This window comes from Anoplophora glabripennis, unplaced genomic scaffold, assembly GCF_000390285.2.
Source record: "Anoplophora glabripennis isolate ALB-LARVAE unplaced genomic scaffold, Agla_2.0 scaffold149, whole genome shotgun sequence".
NCBI classification, from domain to species: Eukaryota; Metazoa; Arthropoda; class Insecta; order Coleoptera; family Cerambycidae; genus Anoplophora; species Anoplophora glabripennis.
Window position 1 is genome coordinate 353,178 of NW_019416248.1, and position 25,845 is coordinate 379,022.

Below are 25,845 nucleotides of genomic sequence, written 5' to 3' on the forward strand. Positions count from 1 at the left end.
TTGACAAACATTTCGCCTAGTTATCACCATCGAATCATCGATCACAACTTCATATGTGGAAATATTTTAAAAGTTTAAAATTATTTAGATAATTATTACTTCCAACTAACATACCTGCAAGTGAAATTAAATTTTATTTAGGCAAAATGTTCAGTTATAACCAAAACAAGGAAACTAGTAATAAAACCATTATTCAGATAATTCCTTAATAGATAAATTAATTTCCACTGTCAGAAAAGTCTTATATTTATGGCAAGCACTACTGATAAAGTAGTGTCCCCTCCCTTACAATATATATAAATTGGTTAATTCCGATAGAAAAATCAGTTAGTAGTTGCTTCCTGCAAAATGCGAGCAGCATTCGTATTCGTGGCACTTTTCGCAGCGGTGTGGGCTTTGCCACAGGCCGGCCTGTCTAAGGTAAAATATTTTAGTACCAGACCCTAGTTTCCTAGTTACCTAAGCTTAACTTTATTAGGTGACAAATATTGTACCATACCAACTAATTTCCTGTTATTTCTGTCATCCCATACAGTTTTAAATCTATACTCAATATGAACGTATTAGTGTGGGCAAGATATAACCTATAAAGCAATGTCATATGTCATTACTACTACTTCTTATTACTTACTTATAAAGCATTGCTGGCACAGAGCGACCTACAAATCTGTAGTGGCATGGCACAACAACACACAATTGTTCTATAAGAAAAAAATTGATTTCACATTTCTGTAATGTTCGTTCCGATCTTTCAGATCAACTGGGAAGATTTCCCAATGAGACGCATGTCCGTAGATGGCAACGGAGTCGTTGACGATTCAAGTTACAACCCAGGAGTTGGACCCAGGATTATAAACGGACGGGAAGTGGAACCCAACTCGATACCCTCCCAAGTATGGCTAATCTTCAGGCTGTTCCCTGGATCTGGTGGTTGGACCTGCGGTGGTACTCTGATCACCAAGAGATTCGTCCTTACTGCTGCGCATTGTAATGCTGGGTGAGTTCATATGCTTATAACACTTATCACTTACAGAAGAAAAATGTAAATCTGAGTAATTCGCCATCGGTTATGGGATTTGACGAGATTTTAAATTTCCAGGGCTGGACTAGTCGAGGTATACATTGGAGCCCACGACATTTCAGTTGAAGAACCAGGAAGAATTATATTGGTAGCCACAAGATTAATCAATCACCCAGACTATGACTCTGGCACTATTTCCCAAGACATTGGTCTCATTGACCTTGAACAGGAAGTGGAACTGAGTAATTTCGTCGATGTAATCAAATTACCAGGTCGTAAATACGTGGGTGAATTATTTGAAGGTATGTTATGAATAATGTTAGTCTAAATTCTTCCACCTCATGGATTATGAACTTCTTGAATATGAATCTAAGCCAGTGATCGATCTGCTCATATAAAATACTGATCATCTTCCATTTATCCTTAATCGGCAAACAAATGCGATGCTGCATCAGCGTTTTGTTAACATTCCCCGTATACTAATGCCGCGTCAATCCATTCATCGCCACTGTAGATTAATAAAAAAGTACTGTTGCTAACTTACTATTTCGAACATTTAGATCAGTTTATACAAGTCATTTATTTTCTGGCAGATGCAAACTCCAGGGTGAGCGGATGGGGTCTGACAGTTGGCGGCGGTAGCAGATCAAACGTCTTATTGGCAGTCAACAGCACCGTCCTCCCCAACCCCAATTGCAGGGCGGTTTTCAATATCTTCCGAGAAAACGAGATTTGTACCTCAGGGGCTGGGGGTGTGGGGGCCTGCAATGGAGACTCTGGCGGTCCTCTGGTTCATGGCAACCTTCAAATCGGTATCGTGTCTTACGGACGCGCAGGTTGCCCACCTGGGTTCCCAACGGTGTTCGTCAGGGTTACCAGCTTCCTGGACTGGATCGAGGAAAACTCTGACTACGTTATTCAAGACTAAATATCAATTTCAATGAACTGTGTAAACATGTGTTATAAATGCCAAGTGTGTGAATATAAAAAAAAAATCTAAATAGTTTCTCGATTTATTACTGTTTGTCCTATTGGATATAATACAGGATGTTCATCCCAAGAGGGATTCTTCTGTAACTCAGCAACTGTACAATCTATAAAAAAATGGTTTTGATAAACGTTGGCTGGAATCATATGGGCCATGTAAAGAAAATATTTTCAGCTTTACAGGGTGTTCCATTTCGCGGGGGCGCTACATAACTTTGTTATTTATATTATTGCGTTTTTTAATTCCTTGGTTAATATTAGGTAGAGTTTATTAAATGTACATGTTTTTTTAAATGTTTAACAGTTCGTTTGGGCATAAATTACCCTATCTTGTCATCTGTAAGCAAAACTTTTACGTTATTCAGACTCGGAAATACTGAGACCTACGTTTAATAATAATCTTACGTGTTGAAAAACTTTTTTCAATTTTGCATTCACCCATGACAATTAATATGGGTCATTTGAAAAAAAAAAAAGTTGATAAGAGTAATTTATGCCAAAATGAACAGGTTTTTAACTCTTACTGTTTAGACGCTAGCCTCATTTAGAGAGCTGAAATCGTCCTCTACATTAGTGTTTATCGGGACATCTATTTTCTTCTCTTTGGGCTGCTTTGTACATACACATCACATTTTACAGTTTACTGTAACGAGAATTTTTAACATCAATATTAAGCAGTAGAGGCGCCATCTCTCAGAAGGATGCCAAAGCTTAAAGTTCATTGATGTAATAAACCTCGCCAGAAATGATTGAAAACTGCAAATATGTTGCTCACGTAGTCAAAAATTTAATTTGTATTTAGTTTTTAAACTTGTTTCATATAGTAATATTTTGAGAATTTGTTTTTGGTCATATAATTTAAGAAAAGGTATCTTTTTATCACAATATTTGATGACAAATTTGACAATGTTTGCCGGCTATCTTTAAGCATATATCCTATGCAAATCAAGTTAGCCAGTATCTACTAAATTTAGTTGGAAAAAATAACATGAGACATAACAGTTTATTTCGATTGATACCTTGATAAAATCATATTTCAAATTATCAACAAAATTACAAAGACAAATTTTCAAATTATTTTAATTTTAATTAGCTGCGTTATATTGTAAAACGTAGGAGTTGAGTGTGTTGGTGATTTCACATACTGGTTCTTTAAGTTCACTCAACTCTATACAAATTAGTTGATTTAATGATACTTATCTAATAATATTTGAGGAACTCAATTTAGTTTAGACAATCTATGAAAATCACAGATTAGAATCGTTTTGAGTTTTGATCACACTACTTACAGACATCATCTTGCATACAGGCGACAAACCATCATCACTGAGAAGTAGTCCTTAATCGCAGCAAAAAAAATTTCCAACACGACTACTTGATATATTACGAAAATAACTCCTCAACCAACATACAAAAATGAAGGTAAATGAACTTGGGTTTCGCTGTTTGGATCCAACAAGACGCAATCAAAACATGAAACACATGGAACGGAACAGTTTTGTAAATGGTACATGCGCGACGTAGTCCATGAACGTCGGTAAAGGGGAATGAAGGAAAATTAACCGACAAAAAATGTAGTTTAGTTGGTGTATCGCATCGAGCAGAGATTTGATATTATTTTAGGACCCTTAGAAACTTAAAAATTTCTAAAACAAGGATTTTTTTAACATAACATTGTGTTTAAAAGTATATTTCCATACATTTTTTATAGAACAGTTTCAAGTTGTTTTAGATTTACTTAACTGTAAACGCGTTTTATTATTAAAAAAGTCAGATATTATGCAAATCGACTCGTTTCTAAGATTGAAAATGTCTTCATATGAAAAATTTGGCAATTAGTGGCACTGCTGTGGTAATTTTAGATCATCACATATTGGAAGGACTATTTCCTATTTAATGCATTCGAATAGGGTAGCTCATTTATTATTTTCAAATAATATGAATAATCTCGGATGTGCGTTGTTTTTTTGGACGAAATTGAATATGTATACCAACAAAAATATCCCAAATTTGCAAAAATGTTTAAAACATTTAAAAAATACATATTTTATCTGAGTTTTTACTGATATCTTGGAACCAATGCATTTTTGAAGAATATTTAAGAGGAAAAAAGTTTTAAAATTGAATTTTGCATAATATACTGTAAGTTAAAAATGTTTGATTATTTTACCTTTTTTTCATCAATTATTGCTATTGTGCAACATCGGTAATAAATTTAAACATTTTTAACTTACAGTATATTGTGCAAAATTCAATTCTAAAACTTTTTTCCTCTTCAATATTCTTCCAAAATGCATAAATTCCCAGATAAGTAAAAAACTCAGTTAAAATAGGTATCTCTTTAAATTTTTTAAACATTTCTGCAATTTTGAAAATGTTCCGGACCTCGCCCAGATCTAGGGATCTACACTTTTACTTTTATTATGCGAGTTGTACTACTTTCATAGTTTAAAAATAATCGGATACAGGCACTGAGATTTTAGATTCTCCTTAAAATTCTCGACATGTGAATATCCGCGTACGTAGCCCCTCGCCTACGGCCATGGGGTCCCAATCAGCTGACTGCGATTGCGCCGCCTGTCTACCGAGCAGGGAAGTGCGTACGATTACGATTTCTGTGTATGTTTATATCAGCTGTTTATTTGAAACTCGTCTCCGAAGAATGCCCTTCATCTCCAAAGACTGGCGATCACCGGGGGAGGCTTGGGTCAAGACCCAGGAGGGCTGGCAGAAGAAGAAGGTGCTCGAACATTGCAGAACCATTAAGTGAGTACCTAATTAAATATTTCCACGTTATAACGCAGCGATCGATCGCGATGTCGATGTGGTTTCTTTGTTCTCGTATGTCCTGTTATTTCAGTCTTAATTCTTAACGAGGTACACGATTATTCGGTAGTGCTGTGTATTTATTAATTCGAAACCTCACAGCAACGGAAAGCGAGGAATAATTAATTGCGACCTACTTATAATAAGTGACTATTGCGAAACATTTTTTTTGTTGTTTACAAACATTAGAAACATATTTTTAAGTGATCAATTTTAGAAGATCCTCTTCAAGATTAATGTGTTTTCATAAAAATTAAATTGCAACGCAATACTGTTTAATTGCTGGCGAAAGTGAGTTTCCTCGCGCTCTATTTAACACTTTGGGAATATTGCATATCATGATAGTCATGATTACTGTCTGTACCACTGTAATAGATTAAATTTTAGATATATGTACAAAAAAAAGACAATGTAAATGTTTAAAATAGCGGCTATTCGGTTTCAGGAAATAACGGGCATAACATTTTCAAGCTTGCAAGGCTGAATGCAAGCAAGGTCGATTAATATTTTTAAAATCGTTTTAAAAATAACCGCATTGAACCTGTGGAACAGGTACACAAAATTTATCAGCAGAGATAAAAGATGTTTTCTGCAGATAAACCAGTAAGTCTGTAAGACTTGCATTTTTATATTTTTAATCATCACGTTGCTAAAGAGCTTATTTAATTACAATAAATACTTATTTTCTGGGAATTTTATACTAAAAAATGAGTCAACGGTATGTGGTGAAATAAATTGACGTAGATTTTGAAAAACGAATGCCTTTACTGTACAATGTTTTCGAAAAGTTGTTGAAAATCGAAATTGAAATTCGTAAGACACTATAAGTTAGTATCAGATTTGAAATAAAGGATTATATAGGTAGAAAACAATATGGATTACCACAAAGGACTATTCTGGGGCCTTTATTGTTTAGGTTATATGTTAACGATATGTTAAGTTTTCAAATTTCTGGATTAGATTTTCTGTAAAAAATAAAATATTTATTTGAGATCGAGTTCATCTCGAGATTCATATAAACCTGCCCTTTCCATAATTTTATATGTAAACTCCCCCTTTTTTGTTGTATTGGGATCCTTTACAAAAACCAATTTTAAGTGTCTACTCATCTATTTAGATAATTACAGACAAAATCATTTATCTAAATTTAAATTCATCAAAACTTCAGATAACACCTTATTAAATATACATGTATAAAAAAAAAAAATCAAATCCGTGATCCAAATAGATTAATAAATTAATTGTTATTTATTTATTACGTTAATATATTTCAGATACGCATCGTTTCATATGTCAAGGCTTGCAACTTTTTTAATCTTTCACTATACAGATTTTTATCGAAGTTTTCTAATGCATTTTAATAATTATTCCAGTGTTTTAAGTAGGTAGGCTAATTTTTTATATGTAAGGCGATTTTTTTCTCTGCGTAATAGTAGACATTTTTAGGAAAAAGACTGATAAACGCTTTATCTCTGTCTAAATCTTAATATTAAATTCACAAAGTAATCACATTACCTGAATATGAATCATTATTTTTGTTATTTAAGTGAGACCTACGATACTGATAAGGTGAGATATTCGCGCGTTTATTTATTTATTAAAAAGTATTTTTTGTCGCCAGTGGCGTCCTTACGGGAAGTACAACAAATAAAAAACGCCACTGATATCTTGTATCCTGATCCAGATATGTCTGTACCGTGATAACTGCGATAAAACCAAGTCATTTTTCAATCTAACTAAATTTAAACAGTATTTATTATTACTAGAGGAAGCTTCGCATCGATCAATTTATTCGAACACGATCTAGCGGCATCCCAATGCCTGTCCTGTCTTTTTTTGCTGAGGGAGGTTGGTCGTGTATTTCATTGTCGTTTGTTGATATTTTAAATTTGCCTAAATTTACCCTTGGATTTCGAGTTAACGGCGCTCATGTTTTTAAGGCATATATGACTTGGACATTACAAAATAAATTTAGGTAAAAAAAAACGTGATTGTTACCTGGATCTTTGGTATATTTTGATCGCGTAATATTTGTGGATGTATATTTCCTTGTATCGCCTGCAGGCATCTAGACTAAAAAAATGTTCTCTTAAACAGGTCACAACCTGCCCTGGCCCCCCTAGTACGTCCCTGATTACATACCGTTTGCCTGATTTGTTCTTGTTGAAAAATGTATTTAAATTTAGAAGTACTTGTATGTTTGAGTCAAGAAGTATTTATAGTATAAATTCAACAAACTTTAACTGGGTTCGGACTAAATTTAAGTGGTGTGTGCGGGTACATCGCTCTCATCTGTTAACTTCTTAGAAATCTCCCAAAATATAGGAAAATCTTTTGTTAAAAGGAATTTTTGTTGGTATTTTTAGTTCGGGTTAATACTTGGTTATTGGAGCACATAATTCCGAAATATAAACTAATATCTACTAAACTAAACTAATATAACTTAAAATAGGTTCTATAGTTTTCGCAAAATAATTTTTTGAAAAAAATTTCGAATTTTCAAAATTTTGCACAATCTCAAATAAAGCATCTAGATATTTAAAAATGTTTTCGCATAGAAAAGACCGCTCAAAAGAATTTCGAATTTTCAAAATGTTGCACAATCTCAAATAAAGCATCTAGATATTTAAAAATGTTTTCTCATAGAAAAGACCGCTCAACCTTTCAAATAGTTTTTGAAAAATTTAAATCGGTTGATTAGAACGGCCACAATAAATGAAATTTGGTGATTTTAATGAAATTTGGTGTGTTGTTTTATTACAAAATAAAAATAATAAATTATCAATTCTAAACCTTTTTTTCCTCTTCAATATTCTTCCAAAATGCATACTTTCCAAGATATAAGTAAAAAACTCAGATAAAATATGTATTTTTTTAATTTTTTAAACAGTTTTGCAATTTTGAAAATGTTCCGGACCTCGCCCAGATCTCGCCCTGGTCTAAAGCATTGTTTTTGTTTTTATAAGCTACAAAATAGTTAAGGTCGATTAAGATGTCTAAATCTGGACACAACGATAAATCGTTAATAAAACCACAATGCTGAAATAGAGTTTTCTTGATTTTAAACAAAAAAACTGAAGACGCACAAAAACTTTATTTTAAAAATATCAGCAAAAGACAAACGTAAGTATATATGCCTTCAAAATTGCAACCATATCGATTAAAACATATCTGTCTCGTTTCTTATCAGTGGTAGACATATTTTCAAGCTAATTAATGTATGTGTCAATGATCTGCAAATTAGAGCATAGCTGTGCCCGAAGTGCACAAAAATTGAAGAATTAGGTACTCAATTTTTTAAAAGTTGCTCATCTTTATGTAAAACATAATTTTGTCTCCGTGGCTTCTAAGTATTTCCTCCTATACATATGTAAAGAAATTTCAATGGAAAAAATAATTGATGCCACAGCATAACCACCGATTAATATGAAAAAAGCCGCTTGAAAATCGGTCACAGTAAGTTTTCTCGGTATATTTTGTCTGCTTTTCGTGTTTAAGCGTTTCTGAACAATAACGGCATCCGCAATGTCTACATTCCATTTTTCTATAAATCCCGCTTCTAAGAACATTTGTATGATGGAATTAAATTTTGGCAAAAGCGGCGACCCTTTTGGTACTATGTAAGCGAGAAATTCAACACGTGGACAATCGTTAATCATATGCAAGAGGGGCTCTCCTTCTTCATTCGTATATTTTGTTTCCAAAATCACTCTCGCTTCCGATTTTCTCTCTACAGCAGCCCAGATTCTCAAGTAAGCAGTTTTGTCCATAGAGGTCATGTCATCGTCTTTAGGCTGCACAACTTTCTCTTGAAGCACCTTGAATAGTTTAAACGTGGTGTCTTCAAACAGACTTAAACTGGTCGAAATTTTCAAATTGCTATCTGCGAGCTGTTCGAGACTGTTGATATCAGGAAAATAAACGGATTTGCTGAAGGACATGACTAGATTGCCTTGAAATATACCGTTAAAAACTATATTAAATATCATTAATGATCCCAAGAACAACCTTCCTGCTCCGTTGGTAGAAATTTTAATTGGAACCGAGAAACATATCGAACATATTTGTAAGCAAATCTTGGACAAGTCCTGTTTTCTAGTAACACTCATCTGGTACAAATACCAAACGCTAATCGCAAATAATAGTACCGCCATTATGAGTAACCAGACCGACATTTTCAAGCAGTAAAGAATGGACATCCAATGAGGTTTCATCTTTGACTTCGGCACAATAAAGCATATTTGTTCACTTTTAAAAGGCCTGGTGAATTCTATATGGTGGGTGCCATAATCACTAATAAATCTGCCGTTGGCAGAAAGATGGGTTTCTCTACGCACCACTTTTCCTAAACTGCCCGTTACATAGCCATTTTTTAAGACTCTTCCGTAGTCGCTGTATTGTCCGTGGACCAGTTTAATTTTGAAATTCAGAATATTCGACATCTCGGCTAGAACACTGGCATCAAAACCGTAGTAACCTAAAATATCGGTTTTATGCAATAAATGTGTTGATAATACTATTTCAACAAAAATTGTATTATACAGGGTGTATATTTGAACGAGGGTCATATTTACACGAAGATTACTTACGATCTTTAGAAACAAGAAGTTTGTTTGCTTAAATTCTGTCGTGAAAACTATTTTTTTTAACCTTTTTTATTTTGCTTCTAAATACTTTACATACCTGTGGTATTTTTCACGAATTTATAAATCGAATAGTCTTCCATGCTTTTCGGTACCACCGATGTCGAAGTTAGCTGCCTTTCAAATAAAGAAATTTTGAGAGGAGCACCGTTCATGCTTCGCAACTGGTTGATTATCAGATACTCGTTAGCTAATACTTCCTCTATTTTACTAATTTTCACCAATCCTCCCATTACTTTGAAAGGTTTGTAAATGTATATATCGTCCGAGTTGCTGGAGCACGGTACCTGCACAATAATATTGAGCGTGTCAAATTTTTCCCACATCATCTTCAGCATGTACCCGATTTCTTCGTCACCACAAGCTTGTTCAAACATCAACAAAACCACATACAGTGCTCTGGACTTGGGAAACACAAATTTGTGATTTTCTTGTAGGTGTTGGTAAATAACTTGTTGATTCCATGCGACTATCAAATATACTTCCTCTGGATCTGAGAAAGACCGTAGGATTTTATACGTATTTGACGGGGGTAAATTATGTACCACTTCGTTCCTTTGAATCTCACAAGGCATAGTCGTCCAATTAACATTGGCATTTGCTTCTATATCTCTGTTTTGAACCTCTACAGTTTTTGCTGTAAACGATACAAGGCCGTTTATAATGTCAGTTGTTGCGTCTTTAATTTCGCTTTTTTTGTGATTGCGGACGGTCAGGATTTTTAGCGTAATGGTGGTAGCAAAAGTGAAATGTTTCGAGTAAATTTTCCATATATCCGCATTAGGAAAACATTCAGGTGTGTTAGAGAAGGCCGGTAGTTGATGCGAGTTTTGAAAACTGATTATTAAAACAGCAGTCACCACCAAATAACCAGGAAGCATGGTAAAACCAGTTTCACTACAGGTATCGTCGCTTTATTAAAGATTTTATAATTTTGTACGTGTACGTGATTTGTCAGTCAAAGTTAATGTTGCCTATTAAATATTTAAAAGAATAATTTTTTAAATGACATATTTAATAATACCTTTACTGTCGCTGGATATGGAAAGGGTAATAATAAAGTAAATAATTAAAAAAATGTGGGTAGTTTTATATCACAAACAGAGTGTCTCTTGCAAAGCTTTACTGGTAAATTGTCTTGATGGAAACCCTTCAAGTTTTGGATTTATACAATCGAGTCCACTCTTAATAAAAATTTAAATGTGTAATTCAAGTATTTAACTTTTTTTAATAAATGGAATCTCAAAATCGTGAGATTTTTTGATACCAGAATTCATAGCTTCATAGTAGAAAAAAATATAACCAAAACAGTCGTTTCATCAGATATCACTTAGCGGTTTCTCAAAGAATCGCATGATTTTATACTTGACTTTAACGCAACCTTTATTTGGTTCATCCTGTTTCTTACTCGGATCCCAAACTATAATTACCTCCTGCAAAAGTTCTCTTTCAAAATTAATGTGGTAGTTGCTAGAGAGACAAATATATTTACATCAAAACTAACGATAATAAATAACTCCACTTAAACATTTACTTTAGTGTGTACACAATATATTTAGGTACGGCGTTCAATCAAGCCATTATCGGAGTTTTAATAATTCATAGAAAGACAATGCTTTTTCGATAAATAATTCAGTAATTTGACAAAGTGAAAAATACGCGGTTGATATATGTTTATATATATTTATGCTGTTTCCAAGAGAATTGTATATATTCTGCTGTAGCTCGAAATATTTTAACGATTACTTCTATGCATTCATACCATTCATTATATCAGTTAAATTTAATTTTCCGAACATTATTAAAAATAATGAGAAACTTGGCTATTAACGTAATAAACGAAGGTCAAGTATTATTGATGAAATAGACGCCAAGAATACATTTATAAGCTTGTTGCGATTTTTAGAAAATTTAAATCCTAATTCTACGCCACATACATCTGAAATATCCCACTCTTGGATGTAAGAGGGGGCAAGCTCATTTTTGCTGGAAGTTTTTTACTTATATCTTGGAACCTTTGCATTTTGGAAGAATATTGAAGAGGAGAAAAAGTTTTAGAATTGAATTTTACACGATATACTGGAAGTTAAAATTGTTTAAATTTATTACCGATGTTGCAAAATAGCAATAATTGATGAAAAAAGGCAAAATAATCACGTTTTTTTGGATAATTTTTTAAAAATATTTTGATTGTTCCGAGGGCATTCTAATTTTGGTAAAAAAAAACTTTAGAGTATAATAAAACAACACACGAAATTTTATTAAAATCGGTTAGATAGTTTTTTCAAAACAATTTATTTTTTTTTTAATTTTGAAAAATGTTTTTCGAATTTTGAAAATATTGCACAGCCTCAAATAAAGCATCTAGATACTTGCAAATTTTTTCACATAGAAAAGACCGCTTAGCCTTTCAAATGATTTTTGAAAAATTGAAATCGGTTGATTAAGACGGCTGCAGTAAATTTTTAAAGTTAACACTCTTTTTTTAATTTTTAAACAATTAGTTCACATTTATGAATTTGCAATTTAGTTTTTTTCAAAAATTATAATTTTAAAGTACTCCGAAAGACGTTTCTTTAAACAAATTTAAAAAAAAATTATTTGGAAATTAATTTTTTTGTTAAATACAGATACAATTAAGAAAAAATAGTGCTTTAAAATTATAATTTTTGAAAAAACTAAATTGCAAATTCATAAATGTGATCTAATTGTTTAAAAATTAAAAAAAGAGTGTTAACTTTAAAAATTTACTGCAGCCGTCCTAATCAACCGATTTCAATTTTTCAAAAACCATTTGAAAGGCTGAGCGGTCTTTTCTATGGGAAAAAAGTTTCAAGTATCTAGATGCTTTATTTGAGGCTGTGCAACATTTTGAAAATTCAAAAATTTTTTTCAAAATCTTTTTCAAAAAATTATTTTGCGATAACTACAGAACCGGTTTTAATGAAATTTGGTGTGTTGTTTTATTAAACTCTAAAGTTTTTTTTTGCCTGGTCTATTTATCCAGTTTCATCATTTGTGTGAAAGAGCATTTTTCAGAAAATAATGCCTACAAAGATTGTGGCCGAGTTTAGGACTTGCAATTTTGAAGAGCACTTTAGGGTTTATTTAAAAAAATTAAACTTTGTTTTTGTTGTTAATTTGTTAATATTTTTTTTCCAGAGAAAGAAGCGATAACTGTGAAGAAACTGAAAATTCAGAGACTGCCATCCAGCCTCACTGTCATATAACGATAAAATCCACGAAAGAGGTAAATGAAATAATACAAATTAGAACAGTACAAAACAGAATAGCTATTTTCCTTAGTTAAATTTTCGCCTAGCATCAAAATAACTCATTTTTTCATAGCATCTACAGTAGGTCACTATTTGACAGTAGGTACTTTGTACCAGTAGGCATTGACCACCAGTGACATGACACTAACTTTATAGGTTATGTCTTTCCCACAATGCAAAGCTCTGCAGACTATTTAACTTTGACACTCTATTTGGATTTCAATTTCTGAAATCTATGTTACAGATTGCCGGCTTTAACGAATTAGACGAAGCCGTGAAACGACTAGATTTCAGGAGCGCCGTAAGAGACGTCCGTAGGTTTAATTACATATGTGCTCTGCTAGACCTCCTGATAGGCCAGCAAATGACGGCACTATCGGGCTGTGCCCAAAAAGTACTCCTAGCTATGTTAGAAGAGGTCGCGAGTCACGCGACGACTAGTCAACACAATCCGAGAGGTTTCCGGCAGCTACTTAACAATCTGAGGGCCTTAAGGGCGGCGGAAAGATCCGCATGTTGGGGAGGTCCGCTAGGGTCTCAGTTGCTGTGGCACCAGCATACGGTTAAAATCGAGAGGATATTAAATATGGCCGCTCAGATGCAAATCCGGGAACCCAGTCCGGACATGCAGCCGAAATTGTTGCAGTTGCCCGAAGAGTGCATACGCGAAATAATCCTGCGTCTGTCCGACCACAGAGATCTTATCTCGAGCGCTCAAAGCTGCGAACAGATGGCGTCCATTGTCGGAGAACAGAGGGTATGGAGAGAGCTGACTAAATTCCATTTTACTCCTCAACAAATAGACTTAGTGTTACCAAAGGATAATGAGAAAATTGACTGGAAAAATATATATCACACGTTGAAAAAGTAAGTTATCTATTTTATTCGATAAATGTCGTTTAGTCTTTTATAAATTACTAGAAACATATCAGCTATATGTAAAAAAATTTAAATTAAATTGTGATTAATAGCACATTAAACGTTGAAGGCTGCAAGGGTGCTATAGGATAATACAACCCTCGCAAAATGCAATGTGGACCTCGGCGCATTATCCATATCCAAAGCCTTAACAGTTTTAAGTGCATTTTTAGAAGATTTTGAAATACTTATTGGTTTGATAAAACGTTTTCTGTTCTCAGGACTTTTGGATTAAACGAAGACAGACAATACGCGGAGATGCTATCGCTGTGTCGCTACTGCCGCTGCCTGTTCTGGCGGTCGCTAGGACACCCCTGCATCGCGGATCAGTGTCCGGAGTATCGGGCAAGGCTCCAGGAAGCCGGGGGAATAACTCCCCCCAGCCCCGTACCACCCTCGGCGTTTCTAAAGTTCTTCTCCTTGTAGTTGCCTTCCCCTACGATTGATTTGTTGTGCTTCTCGTGCATTGTGATATACATATATTTACGATTTTGTGTAATTATAGGCTGCTATATTTCTCATAGTTACTATTATCAAATTTAAATTATAACAAATTAAAATATTTTTACTTACGTCCTACTAGTTGGTGGTTTTATTAACAAAGTATAACTTTAATAATTCTAATCCGTTAACTTAGAGTGCGAAGACTGGTTAATTAATATCTTACTAATTGGGTTCACTTGTCTTAAATCTGTAAAAATTATTTACATGAAAATGAAGATATTCAATTTATATGTATAATAAACTTCATTTTTATAAATCAGTTTCATTTTAAATCTCTTTTAAAGTGATGAAAAAGTTTTCTACTTCAATGCGTTTTACAAATAAACCAATACTGCAAAGGGTGAAAAAAAAAAAATATATGAAACACTAATTTAATATAGTACCAATCAATAAACACTAAAACCTCATTATGTTAAATCTAAACTTACATAAAACATCGAACTATTACTTCAATAGTGACAACCACATTTGCGAATTATTTCTCCAGAGGAGCATAATTGAGAAGTTTCTCGATGAGATCGACATGTCCTAAGAGCATTCTCCGACAACAATATCGTTTAAGTCCGAGAGCATCTAAAGCATCACCCTCCGTATATTCTGCTTGTAGAAGACCTAAATACGCCTCCCATTTATTTCCAATCACTTTTCCACATGTAAAACAGCGGACTGGAATGATCATTGTTGGCTGAAAAATGTAAACTGTTAATAAATTACTTACAGATGAGGTACGTATTATACCTGCTATTTGTAACAAGCTCAATTCAAAAGATATGAATGTACAAAATAAATTATATTTTCTAGAAACTTAAATTTTTTAGCCGCCACAACTTGTCCAAAATCACGACACTTTAGTAAATTGACAATAGACAATCGACATTTTTGAGACATTACTGACCACAGAACATCTAGAGAAAGAAGTGTAAACATCTATAAACATTTTTAACTAACAATACTACCACTAAGAAAAAAATCTATATTGCATATTCGCATACCTATATTATAATAATACCATCGTTCAAATATTGTATAATATTTAAACAATGAGAATACATAATGATAATATCTACGCAAGTTTTTTTCCCAGATAGAATAGACTAGAATAGAATAGAACTTAGAAGCGGACAACTAATTTTCTCATAAACTGACGTTTTAAAATTTAATTTAAAACGATAAATTTAATAGTAGTACGAATATGTAAATACAGATGATAATTAAATTAGTACCATGTAGTTTCCAAAATAGAATACCAAAAATTAAACCTTCCTTATGTTATCGCTTTTCAATCGAATTTCATGAAGTTAGCAACAAAATTTCAAATTAATAAAAATATGAATCGTGTCGTATTAAGAAGGTGAATGATAAATAGATTATCAACTTTTTTATCACTACCACATCAACTTTTTCTACAAAATACATTTCATCGTAGCGTTAATTATACATAGAACTTTGTACGCGAACCGGAAGTGTAATTGTCCGCTCATGATATGACTAGCGCGGTACCTTCCTATGCCGCTTTGCCGCTACTTTAACGAGCCGGCCATCATTATTTTGCAGCGGTAAGCTGTGGTGTTTGTAAAGACGTTGTCCTTAGAACTAGTTTTCTTTTGTGACGCTGCCGTGATAGCAGATAGCAAATTGTTGTTGACGAAAAGTAGTTTCAACAAATTTCAGTAAAATGGGCGATGAAAAAAAGGTAAACATTAATTTTAGATTTCTAACCATAGTGACATAGCATCTTCGCTATATTTTACCCATGTACTTATGTTTCCCCGATTTTCAGTCAAACGAAGCCGAACACATTAATCTCAAAGTACTGGGCCAAGACAACGCTGTCGTACAATTTAAAATAAAAAGGCACACACCCCTAAGGAAATTGATGACGGCGTACTGCGAGCGTGCTGTAAGTTTTTGTACATTTTTCGTTATTTACGTGTGAAGTGTCCCAGTTTAGTACCTCATTTGTTTGTATATTTTTAGTTCGTTTGTAAGTTTGTATTGTGTTTTTTGAGTATATGCATTATCGAAAAGCCTTGTTTTGATAAAATGAGAAATTGTTTTATTTTCTAAATTTGTTTACGAAAATAATTAGTGACTGCGTGTATTTAAAGAATTTTTTATAAAAAAAATTATTATTTTGACTATCGTAATAGTTCTAATAGAATTTTTGTGAATGTAGTCGAGTTGTAATCATTGAAATGTTCTTATTCTACGTAACATGAATCATAAATTCGAATATATTACATTGAATGAACCGAGTCATATCAATATTTCAAGTTTGTTTACCGTATTCAGTAATAATTGTTCTTGTTATTGTTTATCTGAATTAATCAAACTTACAAAATTGGCGTTGAGTTCTGAGTTCTGAATTTAGCGAATTTTTACTTCTAGTTATATAAATCGGTGGTTCACGTTTAGAATACATCAAAAATCCTCAGTCATATTGAGAAAATGATTTTTTTCCTAATTTCAACACCTGGTATCTCGAAACCAAAGCGAACTGTGACGTTCATATGTTTTTAATTAAAATAATTTGTTCTGTTATAAAAAATGTATTTATTGATTTTCGTAACAAGAGATGTAATATCCGTCTATTAACGAAATAAGTGTTATTTTGATATGGTGTTAAGATTTTGATTGTTACGAATTACAGTGAGTGTTTTATCGGCAAGATTAGAGTAATAACGAGATAAATAAACTTTTTTTGAATATTTATATAAATCGTTAAAAGATATGGTGGACTTTTAGTTTTGTGGTATTGATAACTTTCTTTGCCCTCATTTTGCGTTAACATTTAGTATTATAATGGGTGACAATGATGCAGCAAATTGTTTTGTCATAAAAAGTAATGAAGCTAATGTTGAATAAATGTAATGGTCGATTATTTGTGTACCCCTTATAAAAAATTCTATCAAATTTACAATAACTTGGCTTATAAAACCAAAGGCTACGCTATCGCATTTCCAATAGTATCTTTTTTATTAAGAGGTCATTTTTTCTCTAATTTCTACTGTAAAAGTACATAATCACGTTTTAACTCTGCAACTAAACTCTACCCGCTAAGTCTAGAAGTAACGTTGAATATAACTATCACTAATAACCATAGAATTTCTACGCCACTGAATATTTTGGAAACGGATAAATGCTTTTAACTCCAAATAGTATTTCCATGACATCGTATCACCTGAAACATGAACCATTTTCCAGTTATTTTTAATTTGAAAGAAGTTGAATAAATCTACATGTTAGAAGTCTGTAAAAATACACAGCGCCACCTATTGAAAATTTCTCAAACTACTTTCTCATATAATCCGTAGATTTAAGTTCAATCGATCGAGTGATGTTCTGTATGTCTATAACCGTCACACACTAACATTGATTTTTACATACAGGGTGTTATAAATTAATAGGTCAAGCAGTTAACCACATATTCTTTGGACTAATATAATGGGAGTTTTTTTATGCCACTTTTAATTTTGATCCCCATTTTCAAAATATAGGGTGTCAAAATTAAAATTTAGAAAATGATTTTTATTTATAGCTGTGGTGATTGTAGATATATTTATTTGAAATTTAGCACATATTTCGGTCTTAAGTCGGTACACTTTTTGTGTGACATGAAAGATTTGAGTCGTTATTTTTTTCAATTTGCTGAATAAAATGGAAATGGTCATCATCAGTGATATTTAATTTGAGCTAAATTTAACATATTTAAAAAAGTTGCAATATCTTGCACAAGCCCTAAATGCAAATATGTGGTTTCAGAGTAAAATTTATAAGGGTACATGTTTTGAACAAAGAATTTCTAAAATTTGTTTATGAAGCTTATTTGAGATAAAAGAAAATGACTTGAAATTGATTTTGGGATTAAAATAAGAGATATCTTTTTGGATTTGGCTATTATCTAAAAGTTTCCTAGACGAAGAGGAATTTAGATAGGATGAATTTAGTTTGTAAGTTTCCGAATCCTTGTCAAATTTAGCACGTAGTTAACGACTAAAAAGTTGAAGTGCAGGCATAATTTTTCTCTCTTTCTCTCTCAGGGTATCAGTACGCAGGTTGTCAGATTCCGCTTTGACGGGAATCCCATAAACGAAACAGACACACCCACTACCCTAGACATGGAAGAAGGTGACACCATTGAAGTATACCAGCAGCAGACTGGTGGATTTTGTTAAGCGTTATTTTTAAAATGTACACTACCCTAATATTAATTACTCCATAATATCGTCAATATAAAATTAAAGTAGTTTTATGTAAAATAAACCTAAGTTAACTCTAATATTATTTTTTTTATTTTTAGGCTATTAAACAGGAAGGACTAAATGTAAATTTTGTTTCTTGTATCAAAATTCACCTTTTTGTTAGGTCTGATTTTGTAACAATTTAAAATATAAAACTTTTTTCGTAATACTTCTTTTATTAAATCGTCTAATTTTACAAAAGAAGGTGCAGGTAAGTGTAAACGTAAGTGAGTAACGACTTCTTTTATTTACAGAGTGTTCTGTTAAAACTCTCCCGCTTATATCTTGGAAAAAGAAATACCTAACTTTAAAATGTGTTTCATATCCATATACAAGGGTTTGCAAAAAGTTCTCTGTCGAAACGTTGAGTAGAACGAACGATTTTTCTGGCAGCGATCTTAGAAACGAGGGAAGGAAACTTATGACAATGCATATAATCATATTTTTGGCTAATATCTTCCTTAATTAAAATCTAAATATCAAATCGCCATCGTTATACTTGTGCCACCTTCATTAGGCCCAGGACTTCTCGAATGAACCTCGTAGATAGCACACAAAAAATTTTTTGTATTATAAACGTTTTGCTAAAAGTCAGTGGTGTCCGGGATAGTCATTTCAAGCAGATTTGTTGATAACTTCAAAAATAAAAGCGCTTGCAACTTTTTTTCATGTTAAGTGGTGATGATTAATTATTCAAAATTTTCTTTCTATTAAACTTAATCGTCAATCCTTTTCAAAGCGCATCGAAGCCTGCCAGGTAATCATAGTTCCTGAGAAATTTTAAAATAAGATCTATCTGGATGGAAACTTATGCTGGATTGATAGCAAAAAAAAATAAAATTATTTTTATTAAACGCAATCTATAGTACTAATTCGTCGATTCACGTATGAACAATGCAAAGCTTTCTTTTGATTATTGAACATTGAAAGCAGGTTCAGGTTAAATTGTATTTTGTGTTTGAATTATTAAATCTTAAGCGCGCCATACGACGCGTTCTCTTACTAAAATGTAGATCTGTCAACATCGGGAGAGTGAGCCTGCTGGATTGCTCTAGTCTATGAGCACTACGACCATTAACGTCAACGACACAATAATTGTTACTTTTTACTTTATTCTGTGGTCAACGATCTCTTGAATCTTGATATTCTCGATGCATTCGCAGATCTCACTTATGTAGACCGTCTTTGATGTCCTTATGAATGAATGATACAAATTAAAACAGATGGCCATCACAGCTGTGGCATTTCATTCGTTACAACTGGTTTTGTTTTGTTTCGCAGACAAATTGTTGGTAAAAAGAAATTTGCACCAATTTTAGTAAAATGGGTGATGAGACAAAGGTAAACATGAATTTTAAATGTCTAATGAACCACAGTACACCATCCTTCCTATTTTTTACGCATTTTACTTATTAACCCAATTATTTTTCCTTCAGTCAAACCAAACCGAACATATTAATCTTAAACTACTGGGGCAAAACAATGTTGTCGTGCAATTTAAAATAAAAAGGCACACGCCCCTAAGGAAATTGGTGGCAGTGTACTGTCAGCACGCCGTGAGTAGTACTTTTATATATTTTTTATTATATTTCAAATATTTATTAAAATTCTCGTTTGATTATATATTTTGGGCTTATTTGAAAATTTTATATTTGGTTTTCAAGTACCTACCTACCTTGATTGAAAGATTTTAATTCGTCGTAACATGAACAGAATAATAGATGGCTATTGTCAACCCTACAAGTAATTAAAAAAAAAGCAAGGGCTTAGAATAAATAAATATAAATAAAAATTATGTTACATAGGGGAAGCAAAATTTTACGTTGGTACTTGGCAGTACATATAGAAAGAGATAGATCTAAAAAACGCTTAAGGAACTTGTGAATTGGACTTCATCAATAAGTTTAATAAAATCCACATCGCACACACAGCACACTACATACATATTAAAATAAATTAAAAAGCAGGGAAGATTAGCACGGCTAATGTGCATGTGCATGATTGAGCGGTATGGTGTTATTTTTCCCCTTTGTTATTGATATGTTGTGCATATATTCAGTGCTAAAATTAAACCTATACAGAGATTTTTTTCACTAATACAATTAAATAAAATTGCAAGAACAAATACGAACGTATTTATATTTTCCCCACAAGTACGTGTTGTTTGTATTTGTTCATTTATAAAAATTTGGAGTACATGGCCTAGAATCGGTCTAATTAACTAGTACCAGTTACCTCAAGATTTGAGTAATTTTTTCTTTGTTATGTTGTATCTCTGATCAATGGTCACTAGATTGGAATTGCAATTTGAAAAACTATAAAATTTAATAAATGGTTAAAATGGAAATTAATGTTTTTTCTTCTAAAGAGAAAGGATATTGTGTTCTTACTTACTTAATTTTAAACATGTACAAATAGTGGAGGTACTCAAGACTAGGTATTTACCTTTCTTCTATGTAAAAATAGCTGAAGCTCCAAAACTTTTGTCAAAAGATATGTGAAAAATCCAGGCTATTATTTTGTTCTAATAATTTAATCTACTAAAGGCAAAAGTTCACTTTTCTTCTTTTGTGGAGTTTTATAACAAGGTAAACTTTGGCATGTGCGATACTGGATAATCTGTATAAAAGGAGCTTTGTTTAGCAGGTAGTTTAATACCGAAAATGTGAAATGCAGATATAATTTTGGTCTCCATCTCTCGTAGGGCCTGAGTGCGGATGTTATCCAATTCCGTTATGACGGGAACTGGTTAAAAGAAACGGATACACCTGCTGATGTTGAAATGGTAGACGGTGACACCATAGTAGTATGTATGCGGCAACCAGATGGACCCTCTTAAGCATTTTTTGTACACTTACCTGATACTTTTCCATGGTAAATCGACAGAAAATTTAAAGTAAAATAAAACAACTTTATTATGTAACATTTTATAAAATTTATAACTTTTTCACAAAACTTCTTTTATTAAATCATCTAAACCTTTTTTTTACTTTTATCTTTAACGTTTTCGTATTTCTGTGTAAAAACTGCGTCCCCATAGGATTTGAAGTGCAAATTTCTGAAAACCACCGCAGCAATCAGGCAAAATAGAGCGGTTATCGAGATATATTCCGCTCTATTAGGAAACGGGACGCCACAGGCGGTATACCAGATGGAGCCACTGGACGGGGGTCTCCCATCGGGCAAGCAATGCCAGTCAAAATATTTTTCGTCGTAGTCCGAGGAGCACAAATATTTCCTTTTCTGTAAAGTCTGCGGAATAAAATCGTTGTTAGACTTCGTTATATCGGTGAAATCGCAGACAAGTAAAATGGATGGGGGGGTCCGAAAATGCAATAATATACAGTTTTCATTTAAAAAATAAACAAAACTTTTTATGCCAACCTACCATTCCAAATGCAGTTTTCACGTCTTCGTATTGGTCGCAAGGCCCGATCGGCTCTTTTAAACCAGTTGAAATTTCATCCTCGGGATTGAAAAATATCGGCATTATCATAAAAGCAGCGTAGTGTATTATTAAGTGAACGATTAAAATCCACGTTGACCAATGCGTTTTGTGAACTGCCGTATTTGAAACTTTATCTTTCGGTTTTCGGTCTCCGGACCAAATAAGCAACAGAAATATGGCGAACAGTATAGAGAATGTTACTTCGCTGTGTATTTTGAAAACATCGTGGAGGGGGTGGTAGATTGGTATAAATAGAAGCACGCCCCCAGGTGTCCCTAGAAGAGCCGCTATTACGGAACAAAGTAGTTCTCTCGAAACACTAAACAAAAATTTTGTTAGAAAAAAATTGAGAAATTGATGTTGATGTTGGAGGAGTGCATACCGTTTATCGGCCAGCCATTTTCCTTCGCTATTGCACAACTTCTCTCTTGTGTAATGAAACCAAAACGTGAAACTGGCAGCGAAACAAGCGTGGAAGTAATACGAATTCCACGGTACCCAATAATGTCTGTCGTAAATGTTGGGGTCGGTATCGTGCCACGTCCAGTGAAGAAAGTTTACGGATATTATGTCGTAGGGTATATCTATCAGTACCACGCCTAGACCCACGGCGAATGGTTCCGACCATTTCGGCAAACGCATTTTTGCCACGGCGACGGAACTGTTATACAGAAAACAAGCATCTGAAAATGTACATAGTAGTAGTTATAGGCTACATTTAAAAATTTAAGTTGGTCGAAATAAGAATCGGTACGAAAACGCTTTGTTTGCACAAAATTCTCGTTTCCTGAAATATCTCTGAAGATGTCTGGTACAGAGTGATGAAACTTGGGCAAAGGGCTTGGGTTCTCTTTACATATGTTCTTATTTTGACCATCCGAATTCAATTTTTGAAAGTGTATATAAAAAAACGTTCATACAAGTAATATACTTCACTCAAAGTTTGCGTTCGGATTTTACACTTACACAGAAATATAATGTGCAACGGCAGTCGTCCTCCCAAAAACATTACGGGGGTTTGGGAGTGCCAAAAGTTGTCCACATGTGGACGCAGGAAGTAAGACAAGCTTTCTACGACAAGGCCGTGAAGCACTACAGAAATCCACAGGTACGGAAGACGCCCTTTCCATATGCGTGCTGAAAATTTACAATCGAGTTATTATCGATATTTTCTTATAAAACTTGGAATGAACACGTACCGTGTACGAACGTGGCTATACCGCCGAATAAGTAAGCAAATTGGGATATTACGTAGGTCGGTTCGTGTTTCCAGTGGATTCTGATATCGGACACGTTAATAAACCAGTCCCAGAACTAAAATATTGTTAAATAACATAAGTTAAGGCTTTATACGATCTACTGATCCTTTAACTTACCCCAGTGAATTTGAGTTCGCTAAGTTCTGTTCCTGGAGTCAATAAGTCCTCATATGCCATTTTATTTTATTTATTTTTTATTTAACTGCTTTAAAATTTACTCCATACCTAACCAATTCACAGTAAATTCGAGGAAGTTAAATAGAAAACACTTGAAACGATATCTTGTTTATCTCTGGAATGCGTTAACATTACCTAATTTGAAACAGGTTTAGTCAAACACATATCCTTAAAATTTGTTTTGAGAAAATTTTTAACTTATCTTATAATTTTTTCATTTTCTTTTGAAGTTGTGAAAAATATTAAAAACATACACATTTATAACGATGTACTAGAAAATAAGTTCTAGGTCAATGTCTCCTGATAAACTGATAAAATTATCACAAATTAAGCGGTACTATTGCACTAACAATAAACATTTTTGTTGATTATATCTTTTACTTTCGTTTTACATACACAGTGAAATGCATGTACGGGGCCTGCTTTTAATTCAGTGGAGAAAATGTTACGGTTCAGTTTGGATCAAAAATAATTTCAGAATATTTCAATCAACAATACTGAATATATAAATTAGGTCATTTAATAAAAATATCCAGTATGACAGCTGTAGGAGTCTATTTGTTTTATGCATTTGATTTTCAACATGTTTTTTTCGCTGTTTTACGCTCCAATAAAACCATTTCAAAAATACATTTTATTACTGTTCTCGTAAGTAATTTCTAAATTTATTTAGACGTAGTGGCTCGTATTGATGCCTACAAGACACTAAACAAAACAAAAATCATGGAGATACATATTTCTGTCAAAATAATCAAAATTGTTCATTATCTGTCACATTTATTGCAATATTATGACACATTGAACATAAAAATTAGATCATGTAATAAAGATACCCAGTACGATAGCTGTAATTTATTTGTTTTAATGAACTTTTGATGAACAATGAATTTATTTTATGAACACACTTTTTTACTGTTCTCACATGGCATTTCTAAATTTTTTAAGACGCATTGGCTCGAATCGATGCTTACTAGACACTAAATATATAAATACGAACCATTATGATACATATTTCCACCAAAATAATAAAAATTGTTCATTATCTGCCACATATATCGGAATATTAGTCACACCGAACATAAAAATTGGGCCATATAATAAAAATACCCAGTACGACAGCTGTAGGAGTACATTTGTTTTATTCATTTGACTTTTAATGTGTCTTTTATTCTCCAGCCCAATAAAACTGTTTCAAAAACATTTTATTACTGTTCTTTGCAAGACATTTCTAAGTTTCTTTAGACGCAGTGGCTCGTATCAATGCCTACTACACACTGAACAAAACACGAACCATGGAGATACATATTTCTGCCAAAATAATCAAAATTGTTCATTATCTGCCACATATATCGGAATATTAGTCACACCGAACATAAAAATTGGGTCGTATAATAAAAATACCCAGTACGACAGCTGTAGGAGTACATTTGTTTTATGCATTTGACTTTTAATGTGTCTTTTATTCTCCAGCCCAATAAAACTGTTTCAAAAACATTTTATTACTGTTCTTTGCAAGACGTTTCTAAGTTTTTTTAGACGTAGGGGCTCGTATCAATGCCTACTAGACACTAAATGAAACACGAACCATTGAGATACTTATTTCTACCAAAATAATCAAAGTTGTTCATTATCTGCCACATATTTCGGAATATTAGACACACTGAACATAAAAATTGGGTCGTTTAATAAAAATACCCAGTACGACAGCTGTAGGAGTACATTTTGTTTTATGCATTCAATTTTTAATGTGTCTTATTCTCCAGCCCAATAAAACTGTTTCAAAAACATTTTGTTATTGTTCTTTGCAAGACGTTTCTAAGTTTTTTTAGACGTAGAGGCTCGTATCAATGCCTACTAGACACTAAATGAAACACGAACCATTGAGATACATATTTCAGCCAAAATAATAAAAATTATACATTATCTGCCACATATATCGGAATATTAGACTCTATGAACATAAAAATTGGGTCGTATAATAAAAATACCCAGTACGACAGCTGTAGGAGTACATTTGTTTTATGCATTTGACTTTTAATGTGTCTTTTATTCTTCAGCCCAATAAAACTGTTTCAAAAACATTTTGTTATTGTTCTTTGCAAGACGTTTCTAAGTTTTTTTAGACGTAGGGGCTCGTATCAATGCCTACTAGACACTAAATGAAACACGAACCATTGAGATACTTATTTCTGCCAAAATAATAAAAATTGTTCATTATCTGCCACATATATCGGAATATTAGTCACACTGAACATAAAAATTGGGTCATGTAATAAAAATACCCAGTACGACAGCTGTAGGAGTACATTTGTTCTATGCATTTGATTTTTAATGTGTCTTTTATTCTAAAGCCCAATAAAACTGTTTCAAAAATATTTTATTACTGTTCTTTGCAATACGTTTCTAACTTTCTTTAGACATAGTGGCTCGTATCAATGCCTACTAGACACCAAACGAAACACGAACCAGTGATATACATATTTCTGCAAAAATAATTAAAATTGTTCATTATCTGCCACATATATCGGAATATTAGTCACACGGAA

At 33.0% G+C, this 25,845-nt stretch overlaps 6 protein-coding genes across 8 annotated transcripts; 4 read left to right on the forward strand and 2 right to left on the reverse strand.

Annotated features, from left to right (window-relative positions):
• The first annotated feature begins 309 nt into the window (after positions 1 to 309).
• LOC108911693 (chymotrypsin) lies at positions 310 to 2,025 on the forward strand. The gene is made up of 4 exons (XM_023456375.1): positions 310 to 420; positions 756 to 997; positions 1,100 to 1,323; positions 1,615 to 2,025. The coding sequence occupies exons 1-4, from the start codon at positions 349 to 351 to the stop codon at positions 1,947 to 1,949; spliced, it is 873 nt and encodes a 290-aa protein (XP_023312143.1). The 5' UTR covers positions 310 to 348; the 3' UTR covers positions 1,950 to 2,025.
• A 2,586-nt stretch (positions 2,026 to 4,611) lies between these two features.
• On the forward strand, positions 4,612 to 14,252 carry LOC108911703 (F-box only protein 25). Its single transcript, XM_018716699.1, has 4 exons — positions 4,612 to 4,774; positions 12,640 to 12,727; positions 12,997 to 13,619; positions 13,892 to 14,252. The coding sequence occupies exons 1-4, from the start codon at positions 4,671 to 4,673 to the stop codon at positions 14,094 to 14,096; spliced, it is 1,020 nt and encodes a 339-aa protein (XP_018572215.1). The 5' UTR covers positions 4,612 to 4,670; the 3' UTR covers positions 14,097 to 14,252.
• A 21-nt stretch (positions 14,253 to 14,273) lies between these two features.
• Positions 14,274 to 15,044, reverse strand: LOC108911704 (DNA-directed RNA polymerases I, II, and III subunit RPABC5). 2 transcript variants are annotated; one of them, XM_018716701.1, is made up of 3 exons: positions 14,913 to 15,044; positions 14,603 to 14,859; positions 14,274 to 14,361 (listed from the first exon to the last, which is right to left on the reverse strand). In XM_018716701.1, the coding sequence occupies exon 2, from the start codon at positions 14,851 to 14,853 to the stop codon at positions 14,650 to 14,652; it is 204 nt and encodes a 67-aa protein (XP_018572217.1). In that variant the 5' UTR covers positions 14,854 to 14,859; positions 14,913 to 15,044; the 3' UTR covers positions 14,274 to 14,361; positions 14,603 to 14,649. The 2 variants fall into 2 exon arrangements, with proteins under 2 accessions (XP_018572217.1, XP_018572216.1); XM_018716700.1 differs by lacking the exon at positions 14,274 to 14,361 and having other exon boundaries at positions 14,532 to 14,859.
• Positions 15,045 to 15,682: 638 nt separating this feature from the next.
• Positions 15,683 to 18,432, forward strand: LOC108911708 (small ubiquitin-related modifier 3-like). Its single transcript, XM_018716704.1, has 3 exons — positions 15,683 to 15,867; positions 15,955 to 16,074; positions 18,215 to 18,432. Exons 1-3 carry the CDS (start codon positions 15,850 to 15,852, stop codon positions 18,347 to 18,349), a joined length of 273 nt encoding a protein of 90 aa, XP_018572220.1. The 5' UTR covers positions 15,683 to 15,849; the 3' UTR covers positions 18,350 to 18,432.
• A 1,057-nt stretch (positions 18,433 to 19,489) lies between these two features.
• On the forward strand, positions 19,490 to 21,370 carry LOC108911702 (small ubiquitin-related modifier 2-like). The gene is made up of 3 exons (XM_018716698.1): positions 19,490 to 19,756; positions 19,852 to 19,971; positions 21,120 to 21,370. Exons 1-3 carry the CDS (start codon positions 19,739 to 19,741, stop codon positions 21,252 to 21,254), a joined length of 273 nt encoding a protein of 90 aa, XP_018572214.1. The 5' UTR covers positions 19,490 to 19,738; the 3' UTR covers positions 21,255 to 21,370.
• Positions 21,333 to 23,526, reverse strand: LOC108911701. Of its 2 annotated transcripts, XM_018716697.2 has the most exons (6): positions 23,240 to 23,524; positions 23,063 to 23,177; positions 22,830 to 23,000; positions 22,246 to 22,546; positions 21,804 to 22,182; positions 21,333 to 21,667 (listed from the first exon to the last, which is right to left on the reverse strand). In XM_018716697.2, exons 1-6 carry the CDS (start codon positions 23,297 to 23,299, stop codon positions 21,389 to 21,391), a joined length of 1,305 nt encoding a protein of 434 aa, XP_018572213.1. In that variant the 5' UTR covers positions 23,300 to 23,524; the 3' UTR covers positions 21,333 to 21,388. The 2 variants fall into 2 exon arrangements, with proteins under 2 accessions (XP_018572213.1, XP_018572212.1); XM_018716696.1 differs by having other exon boundaries at positions 21,804 to 22,546; positions 23,240 to 23,526.
• Between the last annotated feature and the right edge of the window lie 2,319 nt (positions 23,527 to 25,845).

Excerpts from the sequence above, each read along its gene's own strand:
- LOC108911693 (XM_023456375.1), top strand. The coding sequence starts at position 349 with ATGCGAGCAGCATTCGTATTCGTGGCACTTTTCGCAGCGGTGTGGGCT. Across the intron at positions 421-755 it reads CACAGGCCGGCCTGTCTAAG|ATCAACTGGGAAGATTTCCC; the intron begins GTAAAATATTTT and ends CCGATCTTTCAG. Across the intron at positions 998-1,099 it reads GCTGCGCATTGTAATGCTGG|GGCTGGACTAGTCGAGGTAT; the intron begins GTGAGTTCATAT and ends TTAAATTTCCAG.
- LOC108911703 (XM_018716699.1), top strand. The coding sequence starts at position 4,671 with ATGCCCTTCATCTCCAAAGACTGGCGATCACCGGGGGAGGCTTGGGTC. Across the intron at positions 12,728-12,996 it reads CGATAAAATCCACGAAAGAG|ATTGCCGGCTTTAACGAATT; the intron begins GTAAATGAAATA and ends TCTATGTTACAG. Across the intron at positions 13,620-13,891 it reads ATATATCACACGTTGAAAAA|GACTTTTGGATTAAACGAAG; the intron begins GTAAGTTATCTA and ends TTCTGTTCTCAG.
- LOC108911704 (XM_018716701.1), bottom strand. The coding sequence starts at position 14,853 with ATGATCATTCCAGTCCGCTGTTTTACATGTGGAAAAGTGATTGGAAAT.
- LOC108911708 (XM_018716704.1), top strand. Across the intron at positions 16,075-18,214 it reads CGGCGTACTGCGAGCGTGCT|GGTATCAGTACGCAGGTTGT; the intron begins GTAAGTTTTTGT and ends TTTCTCTCTCAG.
- LOC108911702 (XM_018716698.1), top strand. Across the intron at positions 19,972-21,119 it reads CAGTGTACTGTCAGCACGCC|GGCCTGAGTGCGGATGTTAT; the intron begins GTGAGTAGTACT and ends CATCTCTCGTAG.
- LOC108911701 (XM_018716696.1), bottom strand. The coding sequence starts at position 23,299 with ATGGCATATGAGGACTTATTGACTCCAGGAACAGAACTTAGCGAACTC. Across the intron at positions 23,178-23,239 it reads GCGAACTCAAATTCACTGGG|TTCTGGGACTGGTTTATTAA; the intron begins GTAAGTTAAAGG and ends ACAATATTTTAG. Across the intron at positions 23,001-23,062 it reads TATAGCCACGTTCGTACACG|CACGCATATGGAAAGGGCGT; the intron begins GTACGTGTTCAT and ends GTAAATTTTCAG.